Source organism: Selaginella moellendorffii, unplaced genomic scaffold (genome assembly GCF_000143415.4).
Source record: "Selaginella moellendorffii unplaced genomic scaffold, v1.0 SELMOscaffold_2, whole genome shotgun sequence".
Taxonomy (NCBI): domain Eukaryota; kingdom Viridiplantae; phylum Streptophyta; class Lycopodiopsida; order Selaginellales; family Selaginellaceae; genus Selaginella; species Selaginella moellendorffii.
The window spans coordinates 744,968-753,360 of NW_003314263.1; the positions used below are offsets into that span (position 1 = coordinate 744,968).

General features: G+C 47.6%; 3 protein-coding genes and 1 long non-coding RNA gene across 8 annotated transcripts; 2 read left to right on the forward strand and 2 right to left on the reverse strand.

Annotated features, from left to right (window-relative positions):
• The first annotated feature begins 881 nt into the window (after nucleotides 1–881).
• LOC112351463 (pentatricopeptide repeat-containing protein At3g09040, mitochondrial-like) lies at nucleotides 882–3,851 on the forward strand. The gene is made up of 2 exons (XM_024689427.1): nucleotides 882–1,201; nucleotides 1,319–3,851. Exons 1-2 carry the CDS (start codon nucleotides 882–884, stop codon nucleotides 3,849–3,851), a joined length of 2,853 nt encoding a protein of 950 aa, XP_024545195.1.
• Nucleotides 3,852–4,782: 931 nt separating this feature from the next.
• Nucleotides 4,783–7,117, forward strand: LOC112341854. 5 transcript variants are annotated; one of them, XR_002990707.1, is made up of 5 exons: nucleotides 4,783–4,922; nucleotides 4,981–5,034; nucleotides 5,636–5,944; nucleotides 6,000–6,294; nucleotides 6,353–7,117. It is a non-coding gene; the product is annotated as an uncharacterized LOC112341854 (long non-coding RNA). The 5 variants fall into 5 exon arrangements; XR_002990710.1 differs by having other exon boundaries at nucleotides 6,000–6,052; nucleotides 6,112–6,910; XR_002990709.1 differs by having other exon boundaries at nucleotides 5,636–5,695; nucleotides 5,762–5,944; nucleotides 6,000–6,910.
• LOC112341826 (G-type lectin S-receptor-like serine/threonine-protein kinase At5g24080) lies at nucleotides 5,075–5,783 on the reverse strand. Its single transcript, XM_024662630.1, has 2 exons — nucleotides 5,505–5,783; nucleotides 5,075–5,441 (listed from the first exon to the last, which is right to left on the reverse strand). The coding sequence occupies exons 1-2, from the start codon at nucleotides 5,763–5,765 to the stop codon at nucleotides 5,154–5,156; spliced, it is 549 nt and encodes a 182-aa protein (XP_024518398.1). The 5' UTR covers nucleotides 5,766–5,783; the 3' UTR covers nucleotides 5,075–5,153.
• Nucleotides 7,118–7,238: 121 nt separating the features above from the next.
• Nucleotides 7,239–7,991, reverse strand: LOC9660742. Its single transcript, XM_024662645.1, has 3 exons — nucleotides 7,875–7,991; nucleotides 7,722–7,820; nucleotides 7,239–7,623 (listed from the first exon to the last, which is right to left on the reverse strand). The coding sequence occupies exons 1-3, from the start codon at nucleotides 7,951–7,953 to the stop codon at nucleotides 7,349–7,351; spliced, it is 453 nt and encodes a 150-aa protein (XP_024518413.1). The 5' UTR covers nucleotides 7,954–7,991; the 3' UTR covers nucleotides 7,239–7,348.
• Between the last annotated feature and the right edge of the window lie 402 nt (nucleotides 7,992–8,393).

Sequence of the window (8,393 nt, forward strand, 5' to 3'; positions counted from 1 at the left end):
GCGATGGCGCCAAACCGATTATTGCCATGAGTTTTACAAGCCCCAAGCAGCGTCATGTAGGCAATGGAGCCCGGCTCGATTGGCATGCTATCGATCACCTCTTGGGCCTCATCAAGCCGGCCAGTTCACCCAAGCAAATCGATCACACACATGAAATGCTCCAAGTTTGGAGCTATGTGATGATCGAGCACAAGAGGCTGGAAACTATGCTTACCACTCTCAAAGAGCCGGGCGTGGCTACATGCAGAGAGAACACTGACAATTGTAACTTCGTCCGGATCAAGCCCCTCGTGCTTCATCCTCCAGAAGAAATCAAAAGTTTCATCAAAATGACCGTTGTTTGCATATACCGAGATGATTCCATTCCATGAAACCATGTCCTGCCCTGTCGTTGCCTCAGAAGCCAACCTTGCCCCTCCAAGGTATCCACACTAAGCATTTGGTGTTGAGTAGAAAACTAAGCTGGGAGAAGAATCTAAATGGAAACAATGAATTTCTCTCTTGAGACTTCCTGAAAATTAGTGGTGCCCAAGTGCTAGTGAAAAAATCAAAGTAGAAAGATTCAAGGAAAGGGAGAAATCCTTGTCCAAACGCCAAATTCATACTCAAGATTGAGAAATTGTGCTTGCATAATGTCTGTCAAAGCTACCTGATTCAATTGTGAATTCTGGATGTCTAGTGTGAATGAAAGTGTGATGGTTCACCTCAGTGCTTGGAGAGTTCTTCAATTCGAACATCAAATCAGAACTGAATCTATCTCCCCAGAACAAAAAATTGATCATTAATGTGTTAGCAATCTAAGTTTTTAAACTGACAAAGGACAGCATTCGAAGAAACATCCCAAGAAAATATTTTAGAACCCTAAAACGCATCATGGTTCTATGCGCGTAAATGCTGCGGCGGCACTACTCCGAAAATGCCGATCTCCCACGGAGGCGCGGATTCTCCACTCGCAGATCGCCAGGGCGGGCCTGGATCGCAACACATTCGTCGCGAATCTTGTCATTCACATGTACAGCGTCTGCGGCAGCCTGCGGGATGCCGAGAACGTCTTCCACAGCGGCGCAGCCCGCCGCAACGTCTACTCGTGGACGATCTTGCTGCGAGCATTTGCCCAGACAGAGGATCTTGCCAGAGCCAGGGACGTTTTCACGCGAATGGCTCATCGCGATGTGGTCTCCTGGAATGCGCTGATTTCCGGGTGCGCAGGCGCTGGGAATCTCTCGCGGTCGCAGGAGCTCTTCGATTCCATCCCGGAGAGAGATCTTGTGTCCTGGAACACGATCATCGCGGCGTATGCCCAGAATGGGCATTGCAGAGAGGCGCTGGGATTTTTCCGGGGCTTGGATCTCGAGGGCGTGGCGCCGGATTCCATCAGCTTCGTGAGCGTTCTCGATGCCATTGCCGGGATCGAAGGGCTGGATAGAGATCTGGCAAGGGCGATTGCCATGGAAGCAATCTGGCTGGGAATTCATACCCAGATCGCTGTCGGGGCGGCGCTCGTTGTGGTTTATGGAAAGATTGGCGAGGCCGAGAGCGCGGAGCATTTCTTTGATCGGATCATTGGCAGGAATGCGATATGCTGGAACGCCATGCTGTCCGCGTATGCCCAATCAGGGAATCTTTGCAAAGCGCGAGAGTTCTTCGACCGAATGCCTTGCGTTGATGTGATCTCCTGGACGACGATAATTGATGCCACATCTCGCCATGAACGGCTCCAGGAGGGAAAGGATCTCTTTGATTGCATGAAACAAAGAGATTTGGCTGTCTGGAACGCTCTACTTTCGGCATTTGCCCAAAAGGGGCATGTTTTGGAGTCTATAGATTTGTATGAAAGGCTCCCAGCCCACGATCTTCGTTCAAGAACATCACTGCTCATAGCTTATGCTTCGAAAGGTGACATGGTTTCGTTGCTTGAGATATTTCATCAAACAAGCCACAAGGACGTCACTCTCTGGAACGCGATGATCACAGCACTTGCCCTGCTTGGGCATCTGCTAGAAGCTCTAGACCTTTTCGATTCAATGGACGTTCTCAAGAACAAACTCACGTACATCATCGCCATCGACGCCTGCGGCAGCCTTGGCGATCCTGATCGATGCGAGAGGATCTTCCACTTGAGCCAAGCCTGCGGATCCTTGCGTAGCAATCACGGAGTATCGTGCTCCTTGATCAAGATGTTTGGCAGATCCGGTGCGGTGGAGAGGGCCGAGCTCGTCTTCGAGCAGAAGAAGCGGCGGAGAGAGCTCTGGAACGCCATGATCGCGACGTATGCTCACAATGGATGCCTCGACGAAGCGATGCTCCTTTTCAAGACAATGCCCCGGAGAGATCTTTCCTCGTGGAGCATCGTCGCTAGAGCTCAAGCCCAGCAGGGACACTTCGATCAAGCACTGTTCTTGCTCGAGATCTCGCCAGAGATCACTATCGCGGCATGCAACGCGCTGATCACCGCGTATCTCCAGAGAGGCCACCTCGCTAGCGCGAGGCGGGTATTCGATCGGATGGAGCAGCGAGACACGAGTTCGTGGAGCTCGATCATCGCGGCCTATGCCCAGCTCGGTCACTGCGAGGAATCACTCGCGCTGTTCTGGCAGATCGACACAACACCCGACCGCGCGACGTTCCTCGCAGCTCTCGATGCGTGCTCGGGCCTCTCGAGCCTCTCCCACTGCCGCCAAGTTCACGCAGCGGCGGATCACACTGGCTGGATCTCCGATCTCGCCGTGGCGACTTCACTGGTGGCGAGCTATGGAAAATGCAAGGGAGTGGAGGAATCCAAGGCAGTGTTTGATCGCATCGAGCACCCATCCACTGTCTCGTGGAACTCTTTGCTAAGATCATATGCGCAAAACGGGCATCTCGCCAAGGCCGCGAGTTTCCTCGAGGAAACCATTCCTTCTCCAGACGTGGTCTCGTTTAACACGCTCGCGGCGGCTTATATCCAGCACGGGAGAGTGAACGAGGCTCTGGAGATTCTCACGAAAAGGATGCCCTGCTGGGACAGCTTCTCGCACAAAACAGCTATGGTGGCGCATGCCCAAGCCGGGCATATCCACAAAGCAAAGGAAATATTTGAGAAAATGGAGGAGCCAAGCACGGTCTCGTGGAACACCTTGATTTGTATCTTCGTCCAAGCCGGGGAATGCGAGAGTGCTGCTCGGCTCTTTCACCAAATGGATCTGGAAGGCACCCAGGCGGACAAGGTGAGTTTCTTGGCTGTTCTTGACGCCCTTGGGAGGATCACCGCTCTCCAAAAGGGAAAGCTTGTGCATGGTGAGCTCCATCACTCTAGGTTTCAATCCGACGTGATGACAAGCAATGCCGTTGTCAACTTTTATGGGAGGTGTGGATACCTTCAAGGGGCAAAGGTGGCGTTTGAGGCAACGACAAGGCAGGACGTGGTTTCATGGAATGGAATCATCTCGGTGTATGCAAACAACGGGCATTTTGAGGAAACTTTTGATCTCTTCTGGAGGATGAAGCTCGAGGGGCTTGATCCGGACGAAGTCACGTTTGTCAGTGTTCTCTCTGCATGTAGCCATGCCGGGTTCTTTGAGAGTGGTAAGTATAGTTTCCAGTCTCTTGTGCTCGATCATCACATAGCTCCAAACTTGGAGCATTTCATGTGTGTGATCGATTTGCTTGGGCGAAGTGGCCGGCTTGACGAGGCCCAAGAGGTGATCGATAGCATGCCAATCGAGCCGGGCTCCATTGCCTACATGACGCTGCTTGGAGCTTGTAAAACTCATGGCAATAATCGGCTTGGAAACATGGCTGCTCCAAGCGCCATCACAAGAGCTTCTGGAGCATCAACTTATGTCCTTCTATCTCATATTTGTGTAGAGTGAATGCTAGATTTTAAATTCTCATCTTGGTGATTGCCATATAGAAGTTTGCTCTACAGTGTTGTATACGACAACATGTCCAGAGTTATCAACACATAATGCACTAGTAATCCATTTGTCTTTCCAGTAAATGCTGTCTGACCAAACAACCGTGTAATTTTCATCATAGATTACCATATTTCCATCTTTTTGCAACCTTAGAAAGCATCCATTGCCTTTGCTATTTGTGTGAGTGCTCCAAACAATTACACTCTTTGTAGATTGCAGTCAAGTTGCATGTAAAGCATGAATAAACCATTTAAAGATTGCAGAAAGTTCCCATTTGATAATGTAGAAAAGACAGAATGGTGTGGTCCATTTCTTATGCATACCTTATAATATTGCAATCGTTTTTATATGGTTTTGTAGGGTGAAATAAGCAAGTTTTACTTTATCTGGAAAAATATAATCTGAATCGAGCTGATACTATATGCTAAACCGTCCATTGATATATTCTACAAAATCATCCATAACAAAATCAGCCATCATATCTGTAAATTCTACTTGTAAATCAAAGCCTTTATATTTTATCTACTATTTGGTTGTGCATTTAATAATGATATTGTCATTCTTAAGGATTTACCATTTTTTGAAAACACTACTTTAGAAAGTGAAAATCCTGAGTAATAATTATCTTTTCTTCCTACGTCTTTAATAAGATCTAAAAGAAAACCCATGATTCTATGTTTAAAACTGGTTAGTTTGTTATATTTTGGTTTAGTTAAGTAAAATTAAAATAGTTTAATTTTTATTTATTTATAAATTCTTTAATTTTAAAATGTAAAACCTTTTACAAGCGTTTGAGATGAATATTTAATATGCCCAAATCTTTATTTCTCTTAATTTCTATATTATTTCTAAAACATTGTTACACTTTAAGTGTCATTTACGAAAATCCAAATTCTATATCACTAAGCCTGGATCTAAATAATAAATAATATCCTCGAAGAATCTTAGGGCACTTGCATCGGGCGCTGCTTTGGATCCGGTTGGATGCACCACACTCCAATGCGAAGCAGCTTCTCGGCCTTAGAGGTAGCCTCCATTTCTTGCCGCGCCCTCTTCTCTTCTAACATCTCCATTAACTTCCCAGACCGAAGCTTCTCAAACCGCCAGGAACTTTGGGCTCCTCCCGCAAGACACACAGGTATGGAAAGCTTGAAGTCCGCTAGCCACTTCCAGCACAAGGATCCCAAAGCTGTAGATGTCCAGTTTGTCTCTCACTCTCATCTGCAACCATTCCGGAGCCATGTATCCGGGTGTTCCTCAGATCATTGTCATGACATCGCTTAGATCTCCTTGCTCTACCATCCTCGACAGTCCAAACTCTGCTATCTTGACACCAAAGTTTTCGTCCAGGAGTAGGTTTTGCGGCTTGATGTCCAAGTGCAGGACTCTAGTGCTGCATTCCTCGTGGAGGTAGCACATCCCTCGAGCAATCTCCTCGACTATCTTGAATCTCGTGTCCCAGTTGAGCTCTTCCCGCGGCTTGTAGATCCACTTGTCTAGCGATCCGTTTGCTACGTACTCGTAAATCAGGAAGTAGTGTGATTCCTGGGAAAAAAAGCCTTTGAGTCTTACAAGGTTCTTGTGATGGATGATTCCGATCGCTCTCACCTCCGCCTTGAACTGTTTGTATCCTTGGCTCGAGAAGCTCTCCAGCCGTTTCACGGCAACGGAGAGTATCCCTTCGAAAACCGTGCCAACGCCTCCACTTGCGATTTTCTCACTGAAGGCTTTGGTTGCAGTGAGGAGCTCCGGGTAATTGAAGACGTGCACCACGTCCATAGCACCGAACGGAAACGATGGTTTGTAGTGTTTGAGATACGAGTTTATCTGTTTCTTCCAGATCACCATTGCGATGATGATTATAGCCATGGTTGCCACAGAGAAAACCGCGACGATGGCTGGCTTTGCCTGTTTTTGCTACTTGGCGACTTTGTGAGTTGAGCTTCGGAAGATCTCCAGCTTGGTACAGCTTGATCGAAAACAGCAAAGCTTGATCGACGACGTTGCGAGTTTTGTTCAGAGAAAAAACTTCGATCATCTGGAAACAGGTAGTCGTTTCTCCTGGCTTAGCACCCCTTTGCACGAACAGTTTTTGATACACAGGGCCATGCACGCTGCTGGAGTGACGTTGTGGAGCGCACTGGATAAATCTAGAGGTTTGTAGAAGTATCGTACTGTGGCTTCGAGCATGTAGTGATGTTGCGAGTTCTCGCAGGTTCTTCCAGGTGCTTGCATCCCTCCTTGTTCCCGGAAGAAACGTACTTCGTGAACGATGCAGAGGCATCCTTCAGCTGTCTCGAACGAGATCCCACAGGTTCGAGTAAGCGAGCTTTTCCCGAAGAAGAGGGGGTTTAAGTTGATGCTCTTCGTGCTGTTGCCGGTGCTGAATGATCTCGAGGTAAACCGGGGCTCTCCATTCGAGTAGATCTTGAGGAACTGGTGCCCTGTTTGATCAGTAACACCACCGATCGTTGGAGTGGACCACATAACACCTTTCGTCCCGTGGATTTCCAAGCTGCTATTGACGAGGAAGAGAAATGATATCTCTTCTTCTTCCTCATCGGAGCTCCAGACCTCTCCAAAAGATCCTCAACATACTGGAGTTCAAAGCGACCGAGAAGCGGCTACCTCGAGTGAGAAGTACCCTGGCTCTTTGTTCTCCTAGAGATGCTGGCTACTAACTTCATCCCAGGGAGCACAGCATCACAGGGATGATCAAAGCTCTGCCACAGGAAAGCTCCAATTTTGCTCCGGATGACGAGATTTCCAGAGCTCTCGAGGGCCAAGACTTGCGCTCCAGATCCTCCCGTGTTGGTCAACCACACAAAGCTTCCAATGTCACTGGAAGCACCATCTTCCTCCAAGCTCCACTCTCGAATCCACTCCAGATATTTCGAATTAGCCTTGGCTTCAGCACCCCTTCCTGCCTCCTACTTGGGAGCAAACCTCCCAAGAGTTCCAGTTCTACTTGTCAGTCTTCTACGCCATGGACGACAAGGAGAGTTTCAATCTCTACTATCTAGCAGCGGTGACATGGCGAGCTACGCGAAAACCGTCCCGAAAGGAGCGTACCTCAGCTTTACCAGCGATGGCGACCTGGTGCTGAGCGACGTGGATAGGTACCCAGCTTGTGCTTGGCTTGGCTGTGGATTCCTGTTGGCATTGTCCAAGGAGAACCAGCGGACGATCTTATGAATCGAGCTAATGATCAAGTTTAAATATTCTTAGAACCTTAGAACGAACTATGATTTACTTGAATGAGGACTTGTTCAAAGCTACTTGTCTCCCAATGGACGATCCAGCAGCAATGGCATGGCAAGCTACCTTACAAACTCAGTTGAAAAAAGTAAAAGTATAGCGAAAATCTTGTAAAAATATAAAATTCGTAGAGAGTATCAGCAATTATAAGCTTTTGATCCCAGATGTTGCTTACACTTGTCATCAAACGCAGATCACTTCATCAGGTTCACCGTTTTGGGGCACATTCCAAGGCAGGTACCAAAAGGGTTCTTCTTGCAGCAGTAGTGTTTCTTGGACGAGTCGCACAGCTGAAAGCAGGTACCAAGAGGGTTCTTGAGGCAGCAGAAGTATTTGACATTGGTCTCGCAAAGTTGCAGGCAGCCGCCGAGTCCATTCTTGAGGCAGCAGTAGTATTTGATCTTGGAGTCGCACTCCTGAACACATGATCCCAAACCATCCTTCAGGCAGCAGTACTTATCTTGGAGGCCTGCAGCATTAACAAACGGAGAAGCAGTGGCGCATAATAAATATCACAAGGACAACTCATGATCACAACAAGAGGGATCATAACGTGATCTATGTTACCGTGTTTGGAGGGGATGACAACATTGAGACCAGCAGCCTCGTTACTACCTTCACGAGACCCCTCAACGATGTAAGTCACATCGCTCTCCTTGTCAGTCACTAGAACGATATCTGCAAGTTAGACAAACGATTTGCAAGAATGCGGACACGTACGCTCAATGTTGCGAGATGCATCGGCTACGAAGAGCAGCAGGCCAAAGAGGAGGGCGGAAAGAAGAAACACTTTGGCCATTCTCCTTGAACTGAACCCAGAAATGACAATATAAGGTTTTGCATCTGTTTATAAAGGGGGAACGCCTGCATGCACAAAATATCTTCTAAAAATATCTTCCAAAAATATCTTCTAATGTTTCCTCCTCTCAAAATTGGATCAACGTGCTAAAGTATTTGTCATGGTTTTTTGAGTGATAACTCATTGCCATCTGTTTGCCAAGGTGGAAGTCACAAAACCCATAGCAAGTCGTTTGACGTCAGCTGAAATATACATGGTTGGTCTCAAGTATCTGGCACCCATGAAAATCGATATCTAAACAAGGTGCTTGCGCTAAAGCCAAGTAAATGATCGATGGCATCACCTGTCTGAAAAACCTCTAGAGCTTCTTGGTAGCATCATGTCTATTTCCAAATGGAATAGGGATGCAAGCCAATGTCCCCTTCACCCGAGGGGAACCG

What these genes read in the sequence shown, in the direction of transcription:
- LOC112351463 (XM_024689427.1), top strand. Translation starts at nt 882, where the DNA reads ATGCGCGTAAATGCTGCGGCGGCACTACTCCGAAAATGCCGATCTCCC. An exon ending in TGGAATGCGCTGATTTCCGG is followed by an intron (nt 1,202 to 1,318) that starts GTGCGCAGGCGC and finishes TGGGCATTGCAG; the next exon opens with AGAGGCGCTGGGATTTTTCC.
- LOC112341826 (XM_024662630.1), bottom strand. Translation starts at nt 5,765, where the DNA reads ATGGCTATAATCATCATCGCAATGGTGATCTGGAAGAAACAGATAAAC. An exon ending in ACAAACAGTTCAAGGCGGAG is followed by an intron (nt 5,442 to 5,504) that starts GTGAGAGCGATC and finishes TTTTTTTCCCAG; the next exon opens with GAATCACACTACTTCCTGAT.
- LOC9660742 (XM_024662645.1), bottom strand. Translation starts at nt 7,953, where the DNA reads ATGGCCAAAGTGTTTCTTCTTTCCGCCCTCCTCTTTGGCCTGCTGCTC. An exon ending in TGCATCTCGCAACATTGAGC is followed by an intron (nt 7,821 to 7,874) that starts GTACGTGTCCGC and finishes ATATCGTTCTAG; the next exon opens with TGACTGACAAGGAGAGCGAT. An exon ending in TGTCATCCCCTCCAAACACG is followed by an intron (nt 7,624 to 7,721) that starts GTAACATAGATC and finishes TTAATGCTGCAG; the next exon opens with GCCTCCAAGATAAGTACTGC.